A 27,595-nucleotide genomic window follows, 5' to 3' on the forward strand; every position below is an offset into this window, starting at 1 on the left:
AACTTGCTACTAAGTCTTGGTGAACAATAGTAGGAGCATTAATATCATAGAGGTAGATCTGATTGTGAAATAAAAAATTGTGCATTAAATGACTACAATATCAAAAACTCCCATACTCTCTTGGCTGCTTTGGAGCTACAAAGCGCAGTGTGGACTGTCCACAATTTTCAGCTGGGGAGAAAAGGAATAACTAGCTTCTACTGCTTTGTTTTTTGGCACAACATGCTGAGGGATGGGTGTAGCAAAACCAGAAAAATTCTAAATAAAACTGACCTGACTTTAATACCAGAATTTATTTTTTTAAACCTGTGAAATATCAGAATTTTTAAAATGGAAAATACCTACATTCAAGTATACCTACATTATAAAGTATGACAGTATCACACCATGGAAAGCAGTTCAAGTTGAATATATGGCAACCGGGAACAATGACTTAACAGTGACCTGCATTATTCCTGTTATTTTAAGAGTGGAATATTTAAACCAAAACTGCCATTTGTGAGGAAACTGCAACATGGGAAAATATCCACTGGGAAGAAAAAAGAGACCACTTAACTCATTTAATTTATGTCTCAAATGCTGGTCTGAACCCAAATTGTTAGAGGTCAAAATCCAGTACATCATCTACTTTGAATAAAAGCTAAAATAATTAGCAAGAAACATGATCATGATTCCTCACTTTAATTTTTAAGAAGTAGCAATTTAAGGCTTATTTAAAAGTTTTTGTACTTGTTTCACGGTTTGTATCTTAAGGTATTTTCAATTACTATTTCACATTACTATGTCAGTAATTATAAAAATACTGTTTACATTACACAGGAGATGCACAAATATATAAAACATCTTGTAACGTAACCCATTTAAACAGAGAATGATAAACGCCTCCCAGCCAAACCAGGGAGGGGCTTTAGTGTCTCACCACTCAGAGCTTTAAACAAAAGTAATTTTGATTACAATTTGCTAGTCCTGCAACATGAAAATGCAACCTATAGAAATAATTTATTCTCTGATAATTTTCTTTCAATCCCCTCTTTTAAGGTCTTCCATAAACAGTCATTTATGCCATATATGATTCCTTCCATAGACACTATACTAAATTCCCAAGGGGATGCTAAATTATTTCACTTAAGACTTCAGATTTGTTCATTCGTTGAATAAACATCCATAAATGTTCATTCAAACCTTATTCATTCATTGAATAATAATGGTCTTCAAAATTCTTAAAAATAAACAACATATATGTATATACTATGTCCTTAACCAGATAGCTCCTTGATTTTTATAGTTCTAATTGCTTCCTGATCAATCTTAGAAAGAGCTTGCATACCACAGGATTTGGATCATGACATCTTTGCGTATTCCCATATTCAGGACTGGTTGATATACTTCAGCCTGCCAGCTACTGCTCAACGTATCAGCTAGATCTGCATCTTCTCCCAAATGTTGTTATTTTCCTGTCACACTAGCCACATAAGTTTTATACTTTATAACTGATGTTAGGAATTGGTAATAAAGTACTTAAAACAGAAGGGATCAGCTCTCCGGTATTAATAATTAGCATATCATAGAGGTTACCACAAAAAACCCCCTGCAGAATTTGAAGGAAAAAATACTATCATTAAGCAGCAGCTGCATGCATATGGCAGCTGTTAGAGTCTGACCCAAAACACAAGATCAAACTAAGAAAATAAACTTCAACAAGACTAAGCATTTTTATACTTTACAATTAATAATTAATTGAATTTGCTAATCAATCATACAGTTACAACATGTAATTAATGTCAAATCATCATGAGTCTCCTGGAAAACTGAGATTCATACAGTCTTCACTTCTTGCTCTCATTCACAGATACCCTCAGCCTGGAATTTCCCTGGTCTAACAGTCAGCACTGGCTTTAAGCACAGCTCCTTGTGGCTTTTCTCACAAGTCTAAGATCTCATATTAAACTCTTGCTTTAGGAACAAGCCTAACATTGAAATTTACCGTGACACTCACTCTCTCTCAAAACCAAAAAAGTCTGGGATTTTTTGGTCAAGTAGAATCCAGAATACATTTCAGGGTGCTTGGTCACAAGAAAATACCCATACTGGTAGCAATATGTTTGTTTGATGAAGGTAGAGCAATAGTTTCAGCAAGATGACTGCCAACATGAACTTCTGTGCTACTGGGGGTCTAGAAAGGATGGCCCTCTCTGCAGGTCCACAGTATCTGTCACCACCTCCTAAACAAGGCTTCCCTTTAACAGAACGTGATCCTTTAGGGCTTAACTGTTACCTTAAACTTGTTCTGTAGCTGCAACTATATCTATGTCAGTGCTTGTGAATTGTCTCAAAACCTCCAGGTCAGTGACACGTGACTGGCATGATTTGCTCTGTCTCCAAGAAAGAGAGTGTGTGCCTCAAACACCATAGGTCAAAGCCTCGTCTCTGAGGAACAGCTGCTCTTTTTCTGACCCGTGAAGTTTCTCTGAGAGGGATCACTCCACGCTGGCCAGGAGTACTTCTTCCACACCAGTCCCTCCTGCAGTCATCCTTAAGAAAGCTTGCGGTACAGCCTAGTATAAAGCTAGTATAAAGAGAGATCAGTTTGAATTTCTACCTGAAGCTGCATCTGAGGCAGGGAATAGAATCTTTTCTCTTCTCTGATTGAAATCAGAGGTTTTCCTCATGTATCCCTCACGTTTCTGGCTTCTGGATGGAGTTCACCCTGACCTATGTGAATCTTCAACTTTCCAGTCTACTGTTAGTTCATGTAGGTGTAAACTACACCTCTTAAAACTTACAAATTCCTCAGGCCAGCAAAAGTATTGGGACTAGTGACCCTGCAGTCTCCATGCATGTGCCTAAGGAGCTGGCAGTTCGCAACACCTTCCCTTGACTTCCCTCTTCTCTTCTGTTTATTGACCCTCAAATGCTTCAGTAGCGTGGCAAGTATTTTTTGCTGCCTTCTTTCCTTTCCTGCTATCCCTGTTCAGTGAACTGCTAATGCTTCAGTTTAATTCCTGTTCTTTCAGTTGTAGTTTCTGCTTTACCTTTATGTGTACACACACCCTCTGGAGGACATAGTGCTTCTAATATCATCACTGTGGACACAGCAATTGTCTTGTCTTCTGGTACCTCAAGGCCATTAAGATATTTCTACCCCTTTATAACTTGACAGACTGATACCACTGAGGATGTTCACTATTGTGGAGCAGGCCTGCAGCCTCCCAGCTGAACACTCATGAGTTAGACCTTCTAGGCAGGTGAATTCGTGTTGTGCTGTAGAATGTTTGTGATGTTAATCACAGTCCGAACTGGGTTTATATTTTTTTTTACTTACTTGTATTTCATTTTAACCCTAGCCTCTTTCTGAACAATTACAACTCATTAGCTTATCAGAGCTCCCTGAATGAAACATTGCATATAGTGATGAACCCTATTTGAGCAGAAAACAATAAACATGATTACAGTGCCAAATGCCCTGATGAAAAAAATCTACTAAATTTCACTACTACGTTTTCAGTTCCCACCGAGTTCACATTTCTGTGGTGTTAAGCTGACCAGGAAGGCAATTTTGCCAAGGTCCCACATTCAGAGGAATTAACCTTGTCTAAAACACTTAACTTCTCAATGATGAAAATGCATTCTTTCACAATTAACATCAAGAAATCATTTCCAACCTGATACTATTAATGGAAACCAGATGTTTAATTTTCTTCATTGATTTTGTTAGCCATGTTCGTATTTCCTGATTCCTCTGAATTCTGTAGCTTCACGTAACATATATGTGGATGCTACACACCCATTCAAGCATGTGCTTGTACACAGGCAGCAACAATCAGCAAATATCAATGATCCAACAGGGTCATTCTGTCTTCCGCTCTAACTATAAAATGTTAAGAAGTCTCTGAAAGCAATTCCACTGCTGTTTGTGGAGAGAACTTGTAGTCATTTCCTGTTACTCTACATATTAACCAAAACTGAATGAATGCAAATCGAGTGAATATCTGTCATTGTACATTGTTTCCAGCTGTAAGCATAATGAAAAATGGATCCCCAGTGTTTGAAAACACAGATTAAATGTTTTTACTGTTAGCATAGTAAGCAAGCTGAGTGAATAATAATGTAATTCTCTTGAATAGACACTTGGCTTATTTTAGTCATTGACTTGCACTGAGGACAGAATAAAGGTGATGTATGCGGGGCTGCATGGAAGAAGAATGTTTACGACTGTGATACAATGGATTGCGTCTCAGCCTTCTTTTGCCAATTAGCTAATTTTACTGCCTTGTGCAGCTAAGAGGGTTCAGGATATGGCCTGTTTGTCTTCACTTTTCAGTAATCCTTGTGTTCAGAAAATTGATGAATATGATGCCAGCAGGCTGCCTATAAATCTAAGAGAGAGCTCTTTTTGTGCACACTCCATGCCCTTGTGTGAAGGTAAACTACAGTCTGAAGCTCATTTAAGACCAGCTACTCTTACCGCATATGAAAACAGTATCTTATTTCCTAAGTCTCTTGAAAAAGATCTCTCAAGAGTGTAGCATCAGATTTCTGTTCTTCCCGCCTCCTTTAAAATTACCTTTGGTCATCAGCCACATTCTGACTGCTGTTCAGGACAATCCTCCAAAGATCGGAGGCTATGAGCTCTTTCTGATCATTCACAAGGTTGATACTGGGCAGCTGTAGTTCACAGACTTTGCTTTCTGATAGACTGAATTCCCGGAATGCAACAAATGATTTCTGAAGCTCATCCCAGTACTCCAAGCTGCAAGGAATCTGTGATAAAAGGGAGAAGGCATAATTACTTTATGCTTGATTCCAAATATAATGGGATTTACTGTACATGCTAAAAGTGCAAAACTAACTAAACTAAATAAAAGTAAGCTGTCATATAGAAAATCAGAATTGTAACCGTCGCTCAGATTCTGTGCTGTTTTGACTTAAAATTTTTTTAGACATTCATTGCAGTATAACACTTCAAACTTTCTCTTACTAGGTACGGAAATTGCTATTTGTTCCACAGTACCCAAGAATAACAAAGACAATTCAACTAATCATTATGTGTATTACGCAGCCAAAAAAATCCATCAGATGTCATCACATCATGGTATCAAGGACATTCTAATCACCATTAAAAATTTTTTTGCTTGAACTAGCTCTTTTAATTTTATTACATAACAAAATATCAATTTATTAATTACCCATTTATCATTATATTAAAATGATCAAAGATGCAGAGTAAAAATGATCATAGGCAACACAATGGCTTGTGGTGGGCCAAGACATGAATAAAAATCCTGGGACAAATCATGAAGTACTTGTAATCACATGATTTTTTGTCTAAATAGCATATTCCATGAAACAACTGTGTGATTTTGAAAACTCAAATCCAATAAATAAATAGTAGCTTCAGTTTAATCACATCCCTAATTTTAAGTCTGTAAATAACCCACTTGGATTATTCCTGGATGTATCACTGAACTGGAGAGACTGTTATTAGAGAAATTTCTAAAGAAAATAGGAAACAATTTTTAACAAAAGCTTAGATTTTAAAAGGACTGTGCCTTAGGCCTCCTTTTTTTTTTTTTTGGTAATAGCATGAAAGCGAATGAGAATATGAATTTAAAACAAATGCAAATTCAATAAGATATGAAAAGTTTAGAATTAAGATACAGAAATCCACACTTATGGCACTTGTACATGCTCAAGAAATACTGAAAGTCAAGTAGACATAAAGCAAATAGTAAAAAAATGCATATGTACATGCTGTTACCTTTTTTATCCCCATGTGTCTGTGTGTAGACATACATATATAAATAAGCAGGAAAAAAGTAAGAATGTGGTAGAAATGCAAGTAAACCTAGACACAGCTAGAAAAAGCTCTATAAATATTCTTCCTTGTTACTCAGTAAGGACTACAATGCACATGGAAGCGACAGCAGGCTGATTAATTAACAGGAATGAAGGTTAAGAAGGAAAATTCAGGGAGCTCAGTGGTTCAAGCTGGGAAGGGCAAGGGAACATAAATAATAACCAAAGAATTCTGGAAGAATTAACACGTGGAACTACAGAGCCTGAAACATGGATTTTTACTACATCTGTCAACTCACACTGATACCTGAAGATTGAAAAATCAACGACAGTTACTAAATTTTTTTTAGCTCAGGACGGAGGAAAAAAAAGAAAAAAAAAAAGAAAAAAAGTATCTGATAACTGCCAGCAAAACTCTGATGCCAGTAACTTATATAACGTAGAGTAGCATAGCAATATCAATCAGGAGTGCCAATTCGATTTCAAAGACTAGAGTCTGAGAAAAAGGGATTGATTTAACATCAAAAAGCACACATCATATACATAAAAATAGCAACACATTTGTTTATAAGCTGCATATTCAATTGGAAACGGTGAAAATATGTAAATGTCAGCTGGAAAATTGTGAGACAGTATGATGATGCCTGGAAAAAGCAAATGCCACCCTGAGAGACATCAGGTTAGGTATTTCCAAAAGCGAGGGAGAAATATTAATTGACTTGTATAAGACACCAGTGGGGTGTCATCGGGCATATGGCATGCGTTTCCATGTTCCATATACAGTTATGTTAAAACTGTATTAACTCACACTGGGATCTGTGCAGAGTTGAGGACCAAATGAAGGAAAACGAAAGGAACATGATTACTCTACCCAGACACCTCAGGAGAGAAACAGTTAAAAGAGGAAAAGGTCTATAGAAACTATGGGTCAAAACTGAGATGCTCAGGCTAGAAACCTGAACAGAAAAAGAGAGGGAGGTTCGAGGACAGTTTTGGTGCTTAAGACAGCTGCTTTTAAAAGCTTGATTTGTTAATAAGATGGAGACAGTAACCAGCACTGTCCTGATGGGAGGAGGCTGGGCTTGATGACCCAGAAAATATCTTTCTTGGTTCTGTGCTGCTAATGCTAAAATGGTGTTGTGCACAACAACAGCAATATGAAATATTACATTATTGTGTTTGTAGCCATATTTCAAAGTCACACTATATTTATTCTTTTTGCTCTTAAAACACTATAGAGTTTTAGATTTCTTGAAAGCTTCTCAGTGTTGAATTATTTTAACCTTTAATGCCTGTGGACAAACACTCAAAATTGCAATAACACAGTAATGCTCCTACCCTTCAATTATGGATATACCCAAGGAATTCCCCTGTGTTAACTATGAACACATAAACAGCAACTTCCATCATCCACTATCTTTCATACTACATTGTGGAGTCATTCACACTCAGGTACTTCTTTTCTAAACCTCCACAGTCTCCATTGGTGATAAAACATTTGATTTTATTTAAAATATTGCAATACTTGGCATATTTCCTATAGCACAAGTCTTGGAATTATATCATTACAAAAAAATCTGTATAATTTCTGACAAAAGGTTGCAGCCTTTCATGGTTGCACAGGTACTTCTACATACAGCACTATTTATTTCTGCTTATTTTTAAATCTCACTCCTTAAAAAACCTTGAGATTTTTTAGGAGTCTGATTCAATGTATTTGAATATTTGGTTTGGTCTTGTGTTTCATACTGCCTATCAACACTTAAGTTATCTTTTCTTGTCAATGCTGTCGAGTAACATGTTCAACAAAAGTCTTGTAAAGCTAGCCTATAATTTAGGATATTTATTTCTTTTAGATTACATCTTACAACAAAACTTTTTTTTTTTTTTTAAAAATATGAAAGTCTCCTAATGAAAATCTCACAAAAGTGGATCAGAATGGCAAGTAGTGGGCATTTTAAAGGAGGCTAAGCAAGCTGATGAATTGTATTCCCACTAAGATTCATGAGCTGGAAGAACAAGTTCAAGAGCACAATAAAGGAATTTCCTAAGTGGCAGTACAGTACGAAAAACGTAAAACTATCAGTAAGGCTAGAGGAAAGTAATATAGAGAGATTGAAAATAAAGACTGAAAATAAAGGCAGAGTGAAACTTGAAAAAAAAAACCCAAAGAGATTTCATATACATTGTTTAAAAAGAAAAAGTAGGTACTTCAATATTTCCACCCACTCAGTAGGTGGTGAAAATACTGAAACTTATCTTGAGGAAAACATGGCAAAGTAAAATGATCAAAACAATTATTGCGTCATAAAGAAGTAATAACTCCTCTTCAGGCTCTGGTATAACCTAACATAGTGTATTTGCCTTTTAGGAACTTCATGGTAACTGCTTAAGTGACTTACGGAGAATTTGGAAAGGCACGGGAATGACCATTGGACTCAACAGTATGAGTAGCCAGAAAGAACCTATCACCTAACAATTAAAGCAGGCTGGTAAGCGTGTTGAGAAGATTATTCCTTTTTATTTTTGCTCATGAATTGTTTCCTAACTGTGTTGTAATATGTAAAAAAATCTCCCAGAGGAAGAGACAGTATGTTTCAAGACATCATCTGCACATTAGAAGTAAAAAGTCAACGAAACACTTTATGTGATTGCTCATACACCAAACACAGCTCATGCTTTGGGACTGTCCAAACTGTAAGCTTTCTAGTTTGAAGCTTGCAAAAGACTTAGTTGACTCAGAATCTTTGATTCCTACATATCTAGCTTTATTTGTTCTAGGGGGTTTATTACTATTGCCTGATCTGGGTAAGTTTAAGGAAAGATGGTAGCTTTGGGTAATATTAGCTGCCAAAAATAATAGTTGTGAAAGCCTGGAAATGGGCTATAATGCCAAAACTGAGTCACAGGCAGTGGGAATAGGTGAATTAGCTGCAACAAAAAATTCCCCGTATGTAGAATAAAATATAGTACTTTTACCTTAAAATATTCGAATAAAACCTAAGCTATAATTCAGATAATTGTTACCTCTTAGAAAATGTGACCGCTAGTGCTGCCTCTATAAAACTAAACAATAACAAAGCGTATCTAACCACAAACTTCTTTGCTAACAACAAGCATGCTTCTTCAACAGACACTTCTCCATAGCTTTTTGTCTTCTTTCCTAGCTTTCAAAGAAAGTTTTAATTGCAAAGATTTTATTCACCTGTAAAATGCAAAAAGAATCGTTACTGTACAGTCCCTGTCACTTACATGTGTACTGTGGGCTCAGATTTAACCAAGAATCTCCCAAGTTCCGTTTTGCAAGAAAACCATGTACTATGACACAAACACTTATTCAGAAGGATGATTACGCCAATAGCAAAAGAGCAATTATATGTTTTTTTTCCAGCAGCATTAACAACAGAGATCAGAAGCAGAAGTGAAAAGCTACATGAAAACAGCCTAAAGTCTAGATAATTATAACAAAAACTGTTAATAAGATAAATACATGTAAAACAAAGCAGACAATTTGAAGTTTCCTCCTTTTTCCCTTTACTGCTGTGGACTATAGACATGGGAGATCTGAAAATTGCATGCCACTGTTCTGATGAAGAATAAAAATGGTGTATTAACAAATTCTGATAGGAAGGAAAGTAGTTGCCTCCAAGTGACAGTTCGAGTCATGCTCCCTGCAAGTACAGAACTCAAAGAAACAACTTAGCTGAAGCAGTTGCCTTGGAGCAGAAATCTTTTGAACTAGAAGCATGTGGATTCCTGTTCTCTGTGAATCTCTCATTTCGCTCTATTTTAAGAAAAAAATCTTCATATATATTACACTAACATAGACATTACCAGAATCACCTCTGTGAACATACATCTAGTCTCTGCAAGTAGAGCCTGTCTCAACTTCAGCTGAGCTGAAAGCTCTATCATACACATTTCCCCAAAAAAGAAAAAACCCAAACAAAAAGAAACTCAAAAACCCCTTTATGAACCTGCATCCTTCAAGACATTTCCTGCACGCTTGTTAACCTATCAGCAAGACAATATTAATAATCAACATGAAGTATCCCCACTAATGCACTACAATGTGATAGATGATGTTTTTTCTTATTCATCATATATTGTGTCACACATTATCTGTACCAGAATAATTTAATTCCTATTTGGAAACTAGGGGTCAAGAAATGCTACAGAATCCGTTAACGCTATGTTACATATTAATATTTTCATCCATGTGTTGTACAACCTATTGACCACATGGATAGTCCTTATTCCCATTTAAAGTTATGTGTAATAATAAGACACAATGGGAGAGAAATGACTGTCGATCCATATGTGCTTTTTAAAGGCTTTCATGATCACAACATGATTTTCCTGTGACCTGATGTTATCCTCACAGCTTTAGACTACTTTACTAATTTGGGCTTGAAAAGCCTTGGGTGCACACCACTTATCACTAGGTATGTTTCTATAGCTGAGCTCATTCACTATACATATTGTCACAATGCCAGCAGGTCTCAGACACAGACATCATTGCCATTTAGGACAGAAATAATTAAAATATCTCAATTTCTTAGCTAATCCTATCTTCTTCACAGGCATCTTTTTGTCTCTAGGAAAAAGCTACAGCCATCTGCCTGCTGCTTTGAGATTGCTGAATGACGGGTATATAAAAGTATTATTTAAATAGTGGAGCATATGACTTTTTAACTCAGTATAAAAAAAGGCCTTTAACTACACACATGCAGATCTCCTAGGCTGCAAAATACATCTTGTCCAGCTGAGAAAGAAAGAAAGATATTAGCAGCTGGGTTACACAAGAATGTGCTTCATGTTGCTTTCAGCAATGCTTCCTTTTGATTCCTGTTTTTGCTACAAAATAAGCTTTTACAGAATAAGTGTTCATTACTTGAATCTCAGTCCCTCAGATGGTGGGCGCTTCCTCTTGGAAATGAAGTTATTCTTGTTCCAGAAACAACTACTGTACAAGAAAATGCACACAGAAGACAGGAAGCGTGTGTGTGTTTTATCTTCTCAGAGCCGGGCCACCTAAGTGAAGGAGAGGCAGAATACAATACAAACCAGCACTTTGTGTCAGACGCCAACCCATGCTGAGATTTTAACTCCAGCTTCCTGAGCATGAATAAACTGATTGCTCTGTAATAAAGCTATTCTGTTATTAGGATATTTTACTGTTTTAGGGCCAACTGCCTTAAAAATACAATTCTCCCATTAGGTGAACAGAAGTCACAGTAGTAGGAAATAAAAAGCTTTATCCAGATTTTTATTAGGGAAAAATTCTTGGCAATAACTACCAAGAACATTACTTTTAAATTTGATTTTGAAGTATTATTTATATAAAAATAGCAAAAGAACTCTGCAGAAAAATATATTATGTAGAAAATATGCTCAAAAGAAAATTAATATTAAATAGAATAAAACTTCTGTAATCTGCCTGTTCACAGGACACACACAATCCAATCTGACCAGTGGAACAACATTTTGGACAACTGCAGGATACTACAACATCCACATTCCTGTTTATCTTATGTGATTGACATTGTGAAATCATACTACAAACCAAACTGCCTGTTGGATAGTTGGATAACATTTTTTTAGCTTTCCTCAGGGCTAAGATTGTATCATATCAGTGTGGAAAACAGCCTCTCCTGGCACAGCTACAAACCACCAATCTTCCCTTTTCATGAAGATCCACATTAAAAAAAAGATGTGGTGGTTTACAGTGAGGTAAAAATTTATCCTAGTATTAGTAATATTAGGATTAGCAGTAGTACTAGGATTAAAAACATTCTAGCTGTACAAAGTATTTGCTGTCCCCCCAGCTCAATCTCCTTCGTATTTTTATTATGGTTTTCTGTACTTTGACACCATTTTGACCTGTTACGTACCCATATATTTTGGGCAGTAAAAGTTATTCCACTATGGTCCACTCTCAATTTTCAACACTCAGGAACAATCAGATACCACAACTGGAGAATTTTTTCAAAATTATCCCATATAATTTCTTCACAGAATTTGTTTTACTTCTCTTTGAATTTGGTTTAACAAATTTTGTCCTAAAGCTAGAACATTTAAATGATAAATACTCACTTTAAAATTGAATATGCAATATCTGCTTAATTTCATTTTTTCCCCTATCCATACCGAGGTCTTCGGTTGAATAATGAAAATAACTACTATTTTGCTTTCTGAGTAATAACATAAACCTTGGCTCTTTCAACTCCATTTAGCAAATTTATTTATGGTCCTATTAGCATATTTGTTTCATTTGATTTAAATTTACTTCTGTACTGCAGTTTAGAAAATAAATATTAAATAGAGTTATAATAAAGAGATGTGAAAGAAAACTCCTGCCTTCTGAGAGAAATTGTTCTTTAAAAATACATAACTGCCTTTTAGCTGACTTTGGAAAAAAGCTTCTATACATCTTCAACTAATAGAAGCTATAAAAAACCCTTTGTAATATTGGAACCAGTTGAGAAACCACAAGTATTCAAATGCAGGAAATCATGATTTTATAACATTTTAATGTGATCTACTCTTGGGAAACAAAGTTAACCAAGCCCTATTTCTGTACAGGAAATATTCCACTGTACAGTTGTAATACATTGTGGTGAGGGGTACAGCTGCAATTTTTTCACCTGTAATGCCCCACTGGTATTGTGGCTTACTGAATTGCATCAAGATTGCCTTCCTGTCCGGAAAGCCCTCTAAGTACAAACAAGACTCTAAGCCCAGGTTTTATTTTCCCTTGGTATCAGAATATGGTAATTTAAGAGCCCTGAGAAATGCTTTTTAACCTTTTAGAAGAAATATGTAGCATTCTTTTATTAGGAACTATGTTCTTTGCCTTTTTAAAACAACATGTGACCAACTTATCAATTTATCAAGCTAGCAGGTTCAGAGCAAATGCAGGTGTGTATAGTAATGTAATCTGTCACAGATACTGCCTTTTTTCTTTGTGGAAAAATTACTCTAAACACACTAACAGCTTTTGTTAAGAGAGCACAGAATAGCGCTATGCTATAACTGAGAAGATTTCTGCAGGACTTTTTAAACAAGGAAATGTATGTACTATTAAGTGTCAAACCCATTTTTTTCCACTAACTGTCACTCAACTTGAGACTGAGTTTATGTGAAGATCACTTGCTTTTCTAATAGCAAAAGCAACAGTATTTCATTTAATTTATTAGGGTCTTAATTTATTGTTGGAAGTATTGAGAAACAAATTTATATAGCTAGGCAATCTTACATTAGGGAGTTATCTACTTCTTGCAGTATTCCTTATTCTCTTTTTCTGATACAGGAACAATCTTCCACATTTTATTTAAGGCTTTTCATTTTTGAAGCTTCAGTATTTATTAATAATATATGTACTATACTGTTGAAATGCAGTCACCTCTGGGAATGAGGGTAGCAGTCTATTAATACATGAAGTACTACGGAATTTTCAGTATATGGGCTATTTTGACCACATATTCTCACCAAAGTAAAGCTTGACTCCTACAAGAAGTGCCCCAAGATCAGCATACAGCAGGAATGACTTTGGTTTGTGAAGTTTCATAAATCAGATTTACAAAATCTGAAAAGTACAGAACACGAGGAGAGTGTAAATCTGTCATTAAGATAATCTGATGGTTTCGTCAGTCCTCTGGCACCCGGTAGAATTTTCACTGGCTCAGTAACCCCAAAGGGTAAATTTCAGTGTGATGCACAAGGCAAATTATGCACAACTTCCATTAACATTCCCAACGAGTTACGCTTAACTCCCTGCAGACTGCACAGAAACTGCAGGCCAAACGATACAGTCTCATCTCGATGCAGTGAACACTAAGATCACACAGCAAAATAATTAAGATTATACACACAAAATACAGTAACAAAATAGTAAAGTCTGAGATAATCCTACTCTCAGGCAAGGAAGTTCACAAATAATGTTTAAAGCTGGAATTCCTGAAGAGAATGGGCTCTGTTTCAACATCTGCTTAAGACTCGCTGTGTAACACTGCAACTCCTTTAGCCCCTACTTCCTTCCTTGCAAGGAAAGGAAGGCAATACTTATCATTAATAGTCAGAGTCTTAACTTTTGAAAACATGTGCAAAACTCTGCCCAGCATCACAAAACTTGCTCGTATCCAGATCATCTGAAGTGTAAGTGGTTCAGGCTAAAAGCAAGTCTTCAGCCCTCTTAAACAGACCAGTTGTTTACATGATGACCTGCACCCATTTTTGTACACAGGCACGGATAACACTGCTTCTACTGACAGGAAAGCAATTTCCTACATTAGAATAAAAGGCATTTGTTACAGTTCTAGTTTATGATCAGATATGCTCAATAATTATACTGTATTGTTTCGTTCCAAGCCTGTTGCAACCCTTCACATAGTAGCGGGATCATAAAAACACAGTATACTAGTACAGTCATTTTAAATAACATCAGAAGGTAGAATTAACAACAAATTTAAGTTTTAAAAAGCAGAATCCCAGATGAAGCACCACATTTGCCTTCTGAGCAATCCACAACAATTAGACAAATTATTTCACCATCCACTTAAAAAGTCTGATTATTTGAAGACAGTACTGAACTGTGTGGCAGTAGGTTCAAAAATTTGCAAACCAACAGGTTTATCAATAAGCACGGTAGAACTTTACAACTTATTATCTAATAACAGTAGGAACTTCAATCACTAACCTGTCACACACAAATCATCTGGATTTCCAAATAGTTGATGCTTTGGGAATACAAGAAATAAATCAAACATGAATAAAATTTGTGGTTTCCCAAAAAGCTCTTTTCCCAGACTCTCAAATGCCCAGCTGAAAACTGTAGCCCCAACGGGGAATGAACAGTAAAAAGGAAGCAGAGCCAGCCAAAAATGAGGTATTCTCTGTTAAAAGGAAAAATGAATGTCTTTGACATTGATCATAATTCTTTTCCTGTTGACTGTCATGTCATATCTTTCCTGGAATAATGACTTACAGTAGGTCTAATGTCAGTCATTCTTAAGCTCATGCTTCCTTAAGCCACTGTTTAAACAACCACAAGGTGTTAGAAAATGACTGTTTATTGGCTGACAGTGTTGAAAAAATCAGATTCCAGACTGCAGAGTTTGCAAATGTTTTATTTAAATAGTGTAAGCATGTAAGGCAATGCAACAGAATCTTTTGAATTCTCACCTTTTGAAGTTGGAAATAGTTTATGTTCTCCTAAAAGAGATTTCACCATCTCAGCAAATGCTATGAGTGAATTTTACCAGAGTGGGATTATTTACCTAGTCTTTCCTTATTAAATCGCAGTTAAGCCCTTGCAACCTCAGAACTACAGTCACTGCCCTAATTTTCTCCAGTAGACCTTGAGATTTGGTTAATTTAACCACCACTTTTCTAAAACAGGAATAAGTGCTCTGTTTATTAGGAGACCATATAAAGAAGAAAGGCCAAAAAAGGAGACCTCAGCACACATTTGTCTTTTCATCAGCTGTTATAATGCTGACTACACTTGCATGCAATAGGAATCCTGGCAGGTACACAAGGGAAACATCCTCAAATACAAAAACCTGTCAGGGTTATAGCTCAGTAGATATTTTATTTTAACTTGATATGGAGAAATGAACAAATGCCATAGATTATCTTCCTTTTGTCTTGTAAGCTTTAACAGCTTGTATCTTTCACTGGATGACAATCCAGGAGAAAGAATTTTAAGTCTGTGTTGGTGATGCAGCTTAAATAAATCACAGAGCTCAGAATTTGGAGCATTACACATTATATAATCATTTTGATTAGACAAATCTGGTTTTCTCCACCTTTTAAATCCATGGCCACTTGTGTAAACGCTCTTGTGACAATACATAGCTTTTTGTTTGAGATATGGGGCCATGCCAGCAATATCCCTTATTAGAAAGACAACTCTACAATGGAATGGCAAACAATGAGCATCTCTGTGAAAATTTCACTAGTTAAAATAGGCCTCCAGCTGTACAGGAAATCATTTGTATGTCCTGTTCACCTGATTGCACAGAAAAGCAGAATACTTCCTTGATGGCATACAAATTGCTTTCCTATCTTGGTGAGCTCCTCCCAGTCTTTGCTCTCTCCCCTGCCAACCCAAACCTGTCAACCTTGCTCTTGGTAAAGAGAAATGATGTAAAAATGTGGCCCAGACAAAATCAGAGAAGTAAAACAACATAGGCTAATCAGCGGCAAAGACAAACGTAAATCTGAAATTCTCAAGACCGTAGGAAGACACAGGAAGACTTTGGGAAACTAGACGCATAGTGCAAATACAGTTTTAAGCCCCACAGCACAGATATCCAGCAGCACTTTCTTTGAGCTTAAATGCCTAAATGTAGCAAACTCCATATTGTATCTGTACAATTTGAAAGTCTCTACTGAATCACTAACATATTTTTTTTCCTGCAACTCCCTCCTTCAAATTGTAAAAATACCACAGAAATGAAGAACACTTGCGCTTTCTCAACTGCTGCAACCTGACAGATCCAAGGAACTGCACAAGCATGGTTGAATTTAGCATTACATGACAGCTCTGAAATACCATTGTTATGGTGTGGAATATATTCTTCTTCAATTTTTTTTTATGTTCTGGGACAGTGGCATTATCTGCACAACCATAAACTATTGTCTGGAATTAGAAATTGCTCTTACTCCTTTCTTCCTAATGCCATATTTCCAAAGCAACTGGAACTATCAGGATGGAGGAAATACCGCAAATTCTCTTTCAGCTGTCCTTGTAACCATCTCAAACCAATGTTCTCATCATTTGGGACATGAGGAGAGGGACTATGAAGCCCCTCCTCTGACTGTCTAGCACACTTTTGTCCCTGAGTTGCTCACATATCTTCTACAACTCTGATATCCCTGCAGAAGACATTTCTATATACCTTATAAAACATATTCTGCTTGAAGGCTATTACCATGCCTCAAAGCCCTCAATGGAAGACACTTTATTGACAGATTCACAAGAACAAGAATCGTCACCACCAACAGATTCCAACTTTAACTGCCGTGAAACCAGAATGTCAAAGAGCAAATAAAAGCCCTCTTGCCCTATAATGACAAGCTGGTGGCCTTGTAGAACATAGTTTACTGTTAAACTGGGAAACTGAGGCATACCTAAAGTCTTCACACATGAACACTTGCTGAGACAAATCTATAAACATCTGCACATTTTTTACTATAGAAATTATCTGCACAAGAGAGTGTCTTAAATGTAACATCAACTATTTTGGAGCAAGAACAATAGGCTTTTTCTCTCTGGTTTTGTGTACATATTTTATTGAAGTACATAATAAAATAGGCTTTTAAAGTTGCTCATCCACATATCTTCAACCAGAAGACTTTCTCTTACCACCAATCTACTTGAATGATTTAAAAGTTTCATCTGTTGTAACTGAGAAAGTCTCAGAGAGCATCCTTTTTGATGTATCAATATCAATCTTCAATATTTTAAAGTAGTGGCATTACTTTAATGCTTCATCTTGCTTATTATCTTCTGAATTAATTTTGTGACATTTTTCCAAGTTTGAACTTTCCTCTGCTCCTGAGGTGTGAATATGATTCTCACATCAACACTGTTCTACCCTTTGCCCTTGCTGATTTGGGCAGTAATGGATTACCCTGGTTTACTTGACATTAGATGGAGTCAGCGCTGGGATTAACGTCACTCTTATGAAATGTGTGCTGTCTTAAGTGAAGTTATCAGTGGAATATACTATTTCTTCTCCATGTATTTTAAAAATAATCTTAGCAGCAGTCAAGATGAAAAGAGTATGCCTTTACCAACATTTGAGTTGCTGCCTGAAGGTCTTTTCTGTAGATCCCCTTTATACAAGGAGTACATTAGTGGTGGCTTAGAGCAGTATTTATCACATTGCTTGGACAAGACACAGACTATTTACTTTTTCTTCTTATGAGAACATGAAACTACTGCTCTTCTGTGTCTATTCCTTCACCCCACATTGACCTTTACTAAGATATTTAGCTGTATCTAGAGCTTTCTAAACACCAATCAAAAAAACCTCACAACTTGGAAAACAGGCAACCATCAGTAGAAATGAAACAGAAGCTGACAGAACAGTTAAGTGTTAATAGTTTTGATCAAGGAACTAGAAAGATGTTCAGTATAAAAGACTGAGGAATATTCTACATCCATAGCACATCTCTTTCTTGATACAGAACCCAGTATTAACTTTTTTTTTTCCAGTTAGTTATACAAGGTTGCATCCAAACCACTTCTAAGCACAGCAGCAAATTGGTTTTTGCTTCACATCATTAATTTTGTGTTCCAAAAATAATACCCATGTATGTCCTTTCTTCATTAGTAAGAACTTGCAAATCCTACTATATAAACTTTAAAACAGTGTTGAGAAGGTATATTCAGAAAAGATCTTGGCAGTGATGTAGACATAAGGGGAGTAAAATAAGAAAAGGTCTCCAGGTCAAAAAGGGCTAGAAGTGATGCCAGACAGTGGCTTTAGTACCTGAGGATAAGAAACACCTTATGTCACTGAATAGGAACTCCTTAAAAAATTAAGAAGAGGTACCAGGGAAGTCTAAAGGTGTTTCATCAACTACTAGTTATCTGAAAGAATGGTAAATCACACAGAGCCAAAGAACATTTGTAGCATGTGAGAACGGGATAACGAGAGATTAAAAATTAAATAGAAAGGGGCTGCAATGTCCAGTAAACAGGGAGAACAACAAGTTCAGATACTCTCAATCTCCCAAAAGAAACACAATCCTGTTGCAGTTTCTTGCAAGTCCATCTAGGATTCTCTCTCACGTCCTTCAAACAAATAGATCAAACTTCTGTTTCAAATTGCTAAACAAAATGCAACATGCTACACCATAGCAGAAACATCAGTTCTTCGTTTTCCCTCCACAAATAAAAGCCATAATATTGGGATTTTAAAAAAGTAAAGTATTAGAAACTTGACCAGTGAAACTGCTTACCTTTGCAACAACACAAGTAAAAGTACAAGAAAATAAGCTCTTGGGACAATCTAGAAATAGCAGTAAGGTAAGGTTTTACAGAAACTATATAGTTCCTATCAACTCTTATAATCTGAAGCTGTTCATTTATCCTTTGGCCGCAGCAGATGCCACGCAACTTCAGTATCTAGAAAAATTCTCTTTATGGTGAAGCTTTTGTGAGTTCTAGGAATTTGAAGAATAGCTATAAAAACAAAGAGACTTCTAAAACCTTTCCATGAGTAGAACAATATGCCAAAAGAAGTTTAACAAAGATAGAAAGCTAGATGAAATGTCACAGCAACTTACTTGGGAAGAAAGAACATGCAACTGGCAGACTTTTAGTTCAACACAAACTACAGAAGTGCACCTTTGCCTGCATTTATGTGGATTAAGCGAGACTGGTAACACAGCTGGTGACATTATGGGTCCTCCTAGCATTTGAACATATACACAATCCTGGGAAAGTTTTTAAAACACATTTTTAATATACTTTGATATCATTATTGTCTTTAAATTTAGATGCTTTTTTCAAAAAAGGATGTTCCTCTAATGTTTCACATCGAGAAGTGAATAAAAGTGTTGTTTTGTCTTTTTTCTCTTTATATTTTGTGAATTTTCCATATGCACTAAATAGGCAGTATATTAAGAAACAGTCATATATCCATATGGGGAAAAAAGTGGAGCTGATGAAAGGCCGCCTGATCAATTTACCTCAGAGCCTAATGTTTGAGATGAGTATTTGGTGAACGTAGTTTACATTTAAAGAATTTGAAAAGCAACTCTCTATTACTTATTCCACCCACATAGCTATGTTAGACTAATAAAAAAAATGCATACTGCCCATGTTTAAAACGGCTGTTTATCTACATTGTGTGGAGCTGCTCTGTGTAGGTGCACGGCCGTTTCTGGAAAATGTGATGAATCACCACCTAGAGCCAGGCAACAGTTACTGTCATAATTAATGACCCACTACCAAAGTGTGGATCCTCTTCTAGACATTTCTGCACCCCATGTGCCCAAGAGCACAGTTTTTGAATAGCTGTCCTCTCATTTGGCTGATATCTTTCATCTCTTCCCTTGGAACTAAAAGCTCAAGGTAGCAATATAAGACTTACTAAGAATTTATTAATCATAAAATTGACAGACCTTAAGAAGAGAGCACACCACAGTAAAAAGCATCATGGTGGGAAGCTATACAGGGACACTTGACCGCAAACTTAAAATGACACTGATGGAAACGGTTCTCCGCAGTCAATGTATCTGAAGAATTACACGAAGTTGACAGAACCTGAGAACTGGTAGCTGAGTGCTTCCTGGTTTCTATCTTACTGTCTGAGGCAATCGCAGGGGGAACGAAAGAGCATTGCAACTACCTTCTTTTCTCTAGACCGCAGCATGGAAGCACAAAGCAGCAGAATGTGTGTGCTACTAGAAGTCCAGCTGCGTATGCCCACTTGAAGAAGAACTGATATTCCCTCTGTACAAGGTCATGTTATTACACAAGCACATATATTATGCTCATGATGTCTGTTATCTATAAGGGGAGCTTAATGTAATTATACCAAAAACTTGGTGTGCTGTGCTCTGAAAATACTATCCTGAAAGAAAGCAAATTGCTGGCTTTCATAGCAACCTAATAGGGTCATCAAGACAGCATACAATAACACAATTTTGATCTTTGATTCAATCCTCATGCCAAGTAGAGCTGATTTTTTTCCATTTAATTTTAATTTTCATGTAACTGAAAGGAGCTGACATTTGGCTGTCTAGAGGGCAAAGAAATTGGCAGGACACTTACATGATCTCACTAACAGTATGTGCACAGTAATAACATTATACCATTTATCTGAGGAAGATTATCCTACTTATCCATAACTCAAAGCATATTGGTGCATAATTCAATTTGCAAAGCAATTTTTAAAGTTATAGCAATATTGAAATAGAATTCAACATTTCTGAACAAATAGGAAGAATCGGGAGATATTTATTTCCCTTGACTCACAACACTATTCTGATTCACAAGCAGATTCAAATTAAAAAAAATAATGACAGATCCAATTTGTAATACAAAAATGAACCTGATATTAACAAAATTAAAATCAAGCAAAAATCAAAATAGGTATGCAAGGAGTAAGTGAATTTATAAAGATGAATTACACTAGACAGGAGAGAATGTAACTACCTGATTGTGTATTTTAGAAAGCAAAAATTCTCAGAGTTAAGGATCAGTGTAATAGTGAGTTACGGTCTGTTTTTGGGGCACAGAGTCACACAGCTGCAGCACTCAGCCCTCCTTTGAAGGGCAGTTCCATGATCTCACACAGTAAAACTGGACTGCCCACATCAACTCTCTCAAAGCAAAATGAGACAAAATAGATCCTTTCTCTCTACCCTGTAGATCTTACTAGAAGAGGCACAGCCATCTGCCATCACAGACACAGGAGAGGATGGCCAGATTGGAGATTTTAGTTCAATGATTCCACTGAATCTTGGCAACTTCAGACTAGGTCTTTCCTCACATGTTTCAGTTGCAAATCAAATGAAGTCTTTAAGTAAAGACTGATGGATGAAATCATAGGAAGAAAAACCAAAAACTCTGCATGCTTGCAAACCAGAACTGATAAATTTGGCTATAGCTTATTATGTCATGAAAAAACTTTACAGGTAAGTGGTTAAAATGTTTGCTCAAATAGTTTTAAAACTACAGATAGGCTCAAGCTGTGGCATTTACCTTCTATTGATTTTATAGAGCTCCTGACATTTCTTTTGTGCTCATTTTTAATAAACCTAAGTTTGAAAACATTCACTTTACAGCAGTAACGTTTTCTTTTGTTAATGAAAGTAGAAAACTCTCATTACCCACCTGAAGAACATCTCCAAGGTCAGCAGTGCTAATATCTGGGTCTTCAGTGGTATTAAAAGGAACAGGGTTAATTCTTACGAGAGTGAGCACTCTGGGTTCTGGATATCTCCACAACATCATTCCTGGACTATCCTCAGTTTCATTGTAAAACACAACTTCATAGGCACTGGGCAGTTTTTGTGCTTCTGTCAAATGAAATAAAGCTATAATCTGTTACATAACTTCTAGAAAGAAACATGCTGGTTTATGAGGCCAAAGTAGTTAAAAATAAACCCCTCAGGATCAAAAGGAGAGAAAATAAAAAAGCAATTTCCCTGACTTTTAAAAGATTACAGCTTAATGGAAAGAAAAAAAAATTACATTTTTTTTCATTCTAGCAGCTGTCTTTTTAACTGCTTTTCCAAAAAAATGAAGTATTCCTTGTAAGAGGTGAGTAATCTTTAATAGGTTACTACTGTACCTACTTTATAATTAAAAAAACCAGAAGACAGCAATGATATTCTTCTTACCTGCATCTTGTATAAACTGGAACAGGCCTGTTCTCAGATCATCGGAGGTATGCTCAGTTTTTGAGGCCTGATTCCTTTCCGTAGAAAAACAAGTGGGGTGTGTATGTTTAGTTATCAATGTCTCTACACCGCTCTTTTTAGTGAGGTACTGCCACAGAAGCTCATGGAGAAGAACTAAACAGTTCAAATGCTCTTGACCCCAGAAAACCTTTGGGAAAAAAAAAAAAGAAAAAAAGAAAAAGAAAGAGAAAAGATAAAACAATTACATACAAATATTTAGTCATTTTTGAAGGGAAAAAACTCCCCAAAACAATATGAAATTTATACGGCTTTCAGCCTGCTCTACTTATACCTTAATTGCTTGCAAGTATCCTTAATGTGAAAATAAAGAACAGGAACAACAAGAAATCTCTACGAAACCATTTGCAAATTTGTTCTTTTCATAATTTGAAGGAAAGCATTAATTCTTACCACTTACAATTGATCCTGATGCTGCTGGAAGAGCACAGAACTTAAAAGTGATAAGCAAGAACTTTGCAAGCTGAGTGCAGTATGTAATGCTAGGACCAGTCACAGGTCTTGCAGTTTAAGATATGACAAAAAAACCTTAAAGATCAGGACTAGAGGAAATGGCCTCAAGTTGCGCCAGGGGAGGTTCAGGCTAGATATTAGGAAAAAGTTCTTTACTGAAAGAGTAGTGAAACATTGGAATAGGCTGCCCAGGGAGGTGGTAGAGTCACCCTCCCTGGAGGTACTCAAGGAGCATGTGGATGTGGCATTGTGGGATGTGGCTTGATGGGCATGGTGCTGTGTGGTGTTGGGTGGGTTGGGTTTTTTTTGTTGTTGTTTTTTTTTTTTTTTTTTTGTTTTGTTTTTGTTTTTTTTAGGTTGGACTTGATGATCTTACAGGTCTTTTCCAACCGTAGTGATTCTGTGATTAAAATTTAAACTGTTCAAAGAGCATGTTGCTCCAAAAGTGGAATTCTGGAATGCATTAAAAACTGAGTGACACAGCAAAGATGACTAGAAAGACATACAAAGATAATCTCAAGCACAAATATTGAGTATATAGAGCATATGAATTGGATGTGCTGTAAGTTTTCAGACCAAGGTTTAAAAGTTTAAAGTGTTTTGAAGTTTAAAACAGAAATTTAGAAAAATATCTAAGAAAAACTGGCATTCAAAGTCCAGAAGATTCATACACTTTATAGCAAAACAAAAGGGAAGCAGATGTTCCTCTCTCCCAGCTTTGAGAAGCAGTGCTACTTCTATCAATTCAAACTGCTGTTTGAGACAATCATGTTACTGGGGACAAGTCCTTTAGTCTTCATGTGCAGAAGTGGGCCCAGAAGCAACAGGGAAGACAGGGAAACAACTAGCAATTAATAAAGAAATGAGACTTAGAACCACTGTGGGATGAAATCAAAATCAACAGACAGTAACTTAAAAGTCCATGGTAAGGGTAGGAGCAAAGTAAACCAGTCAGGCGTGCACATAAAGAGTAGTGCAAATTTTTTCACTGGGGAATACCAATTTTCAAATATGAAAAAAAACCCCAGAAGATGCCTAAAAGGAGTGTAGTACAGCTGTCAAGAAGGAAGCTTTCCTTCCCCTGCATCTACACGTAAGCCCACGGAATAAACCAAGACCCCCTTGAAACATAGCTACAGCCAGCCCTGAGCTAAATAGTCCTGGGCTACCCAGGTCATCTCACTAATTCAGTGCATCTCTACTGCAGTTTCTAGAGTACCTCTGGGCTCAGGGTCCCGCACTTGGTCTAGCACCACCTCAGAGGAGCTCTGTGTCACCTAAGCTGATCTCAGAGGCCTCAGTCCCTGACTGGGGGGAGGGAGGAATGTTTTTTTCCCCCATTTTTATTAATTTTATTTTTAGGCAGCTGGAACTCCACAGCACGGAACTCCTACTACAATATTCACAGATGAGGCACCAATTTCAGGTAAGCTCTCTAGGCTCTGCTGCAATACAAATTAACAGTGGTAGAAGATGAGGTCATGTTTAGAGCTGGTAAAATCATTAGCTGTAAATAAATTCATCTGAAAGAGAATTGGTAATGTTTTTGTCAGCGTTCTCAAATCTATTCTGCCAGACCAAATGCTTAATTGTTTTCTGCAAAAGCTAATTATCCCAGTGTATACTTTAATAATAAATGGCGCTCTCAGATTTATAGATATTTTCCCAATTCTTGTCAAAACTCCAAAATGTTGGAAAACCCCCCAACTTTTTATTATTAACAACATGTAGAGGTAGTCAGCCAAGTACCTGTGAATAACAAATAAAAAAGAAGCAGAGAAACAAACTGACTTTATTTATTCATTAAGATACAATTTTTTAAAGTTCGTATTATTCAATTAGCACTATTCCCAGTGCTGTGGTTTTAAGAACTTCTAATGTCGATTCTGGGAAAAGACCTAATGACACGACTAAATGTCAAAATTTCCTTTTTGTGTTTTATATGCTTGATTTATATATTTATTTTAAAACATTTGGTGTGTATAGATACTACAATAAAAATAATTAAAACAAGACATATCTTAAAGCCCACTTGTTTAAACCCCATCTATTTTTCATTTCAAGAACTCCCATGCTTCTTGGACTGGTTTCAAGCTGTGGGCACTTCCAAAAAGCAGAGGATAGCATGGAGAACTGAGTACTAATTGCTACAAACAACAGTTTATAATCACTCCCCTGAGAAATTGGTGTGAGTTTAAAAAGAAAGGATATGTACTTCTTAAAGCTACCCCTAGGCACTACAGACACATAGCTCATGGACAAACACACACATATCAGAACAGGGTCCTAGATATTAAGTGTTAGTAATTTGATCCAGTAGTTTTAAGGGAACACACACATACAGCTACAATACATGGCTTAAGCGGTATTTAAAAAAAACCCCAAACACTGTACACAATTTTTCAATCAACAGTTTTACATGAAAGAATAGATACTTATTTTAAAAGGTAAAATAAAAACCACCCAAAACAAACAAGCAAAAAACCCCAACCCAATGAACTGTTGTAGGCTGCAAAGCTTTACAGGCTTTCATGCAATTTATTTATGAAATCTCAATCATCCAAAGCCAGTCCAGCTCAGAACCATAAGCATATTATACAGACCTGCAGCAGTCCTCCTCTCAAATCGATGTATATTTTTGGAATAGATTGCTCTGGGCCAGGATCACCACTGTGCTTACACCACTTGGCTTCCACATTAACAGAGCAGCAAAAAGGGCCCATCAGAGATCTGGCTTTTTCTTTGAGACTTGTTTTAAGTAGGAAATCTTTTATGTCAAGGACAAAAGATGATCCATGGATTCCTAAAAAGAGAGAGAGACAATTAATCCCGCTGGTAGTTATTCTGCCAACACTTACGTGCTTATTTCCTGAATTCACTTTACCATGAGCCCCCAAGCAATTACTCACACGAGTAGTCCCACTGACTTTCATGGAAATACTTGTGTGGACAATCACTCTCTTCTCCAAGCAAGAGCATCACAGTTGGGCCACAAGACCTGTGATTTCTTTTTTTCAACTTGCTCTTCCAACACCATTGAGCATGGCTTATACAGTGTTGCAGTTACGGAGCAGGTATGTCTCATGCACATTCCTTACAAAGAACTATTTGCCAAAACATTATGACTTTTTACATGTGTGAGTATTTTAAGGTTTATGAGAAGAGATATTTTTCATTAAACTATGAAATTTTTTTCAAAAGACTATATTAAGAACAAGAACAGCTGCTTCACTTGATTATATTTTAAACTGATAGGAAATAGCTATTTTGAACGATTCTCTCTGCTTTTGTTCAGGTTAGTTATTATAAAATATTGCCTTGCTAGACTCTGGAGTGCTTAGCAGGAGAATAAGGGCAATGTTTGAATTCAAATAATCCAAAACAATTACTGTAACTCAAAATACATAACATGTGTTTACCTAAAACCCAGTTTAATCTAAACTTTTCACATCACAACCATTTGCACTTTACATAGCTTTATAAAACATAAAAATGATAATGGCAGGTTAGATTTATGACACAACTTATGTACTTTCATTAAAGACACAAACATTTTTAGGAAAGAAACACTATCTAGAAATGTCACATCTCTTGTGAATTTAACTTACTGCAAATCACTGTTTAATAAAATAAACCATACTTAATATCTCTGTGTTTCTTTTGTATATTTACATGAAAAGTACTACATTTGAGGTTGGGTTAACTTCTTTCTCTTCTGGTGCTCATACTTGGACTCAACACTCTGAATATTGAATGTCACCATACTTGATAATGTCCATGGCTTATTTTTCTAATGAAACTGGATATTTACAAAAGGCACAAGATTAAGAAACACCTAAGGCTTACGTACAGATGTTTACAGTTCCATTTTATATTTTCATACCTTTGCTGGTAGAAAAATCCCACAAAAATACAACTCACATTTTTGAATACATGCAGTAAAACTTCTATGAATCTCTTTTAGAATCCAGAAGTCTGTCAGCATCCTGGGAGTTACGATTTCATAATACTGGGAACGATTTTATACAATGGAAGGAAATATATTTGAAATATATATATTTTTTTAATCCAGCATCCACTAGGAAGGTGGTCCAACCATCCCTATAGCAATAATGGCACTGAATTGTATTTAATCCGAGTAGGAACCACAAACAAGAAGAATCTCTCCCTTGAGCAGTCTGGAGTTTAGTAAGAATGATCAAGGGCTCAAGCGAACCTTTGTCCCATGCCAATCAAGAGGACTGTTGTCACCGATTGGGAAAGGGGCTTTAGCTCTGGGATATTTAGGCTGGCTTCTGAACCCCTGGGGCTGGTCTCACGTGTAACAGGTTTATACGACAGAAACTGTTCAGTGTTTTTTTGACACTCAACTTCAGTGGTAATCAAGGAAACTAACGTCAACACACCTTGACGCCTCTCCTTTTGGTACTGGTTCAGACTTGATTTTGTAAACTGTGGAATGAAGCAGCTTCACATACAGTCTTAAACCAAGAAGAAGAGGTATTTTTATGGCAAGGGCTCACCCTCACCCTGCTATGTTCAGTCTAGTTATTTTAAGAGGCACTACAATAGTTGGAAATTCAATTTTTTTATACACTACGTGGAACTTAGATTTTAAAGAGGAGAAATTCTCAGTAACTATTGCACAATTCTGCAATATACAGAAATGTTCTATAGTTTTATTGGAATATGTGCCAAGTTGCAAAAGTAACAAAAGGGAAAAAGGAATGCCAGAATACAAGTGGTTTTATTTATGTTTTCTTTCACTGGGATTACACTTGGAAGTATTATGCTTTGCAGTCTTTTTCTGTTGTCATCTCAGCTCCACAAAGTACAAAGAAAACACAATATCCAACGGCTTAGAAACAGAACTGAGCATTCAGTGCATAATACTGCTGGT

The 27,595-nt window shown here is 36.3% G+C and overlaps 1 protein-coding gene across 1 annotated transcript in view; it reads right to left on the minus strand.

The window, feature by feature from the left end:
• Positions 1–27,595, minus strand: part of VPS13B (vacuolar protein sorting 13 homolog B) — a 490,950-nt gene that overhangs the window by 59,200 nt on the left and 404,155 nt on the right. The window contains exons 36-39 of the mRNA XM_059815701.1: positions 25,299–25,498; positions 22,165–22,372; positions 21,656–21,840; positions 4,565–4,761 (exon numbers count right to left, since the gene is read on the minus strand). Coding sequence (XP_059671684.1) covers positions 4,565–4,761; positions 21,656–21,840; positions 22,165–22,372; positions 25,299–25,498 — 790 coding nt within the window. The remainder of the gene's footprint in view (positions 1–4,564; positions 4,762–21,655; positions 21,841–22,164; positions 22,373–25,298; positions 25,499–27,595) is intronic.

This window comes from Gavia stellata, chromosome 3 (assembly GCF_030936135.1).
Source record: "Gavia stellata isolate bGavSte3 chromosome 3, bGavSte3.hap2, whole genome shotgun sequence".
NCBI classification, from domain to species: Eukaryota; Metazoa; Chordata; class Aves; order Gaviiformes; family Gaviidae; genus Gavia; species Gavia stellata.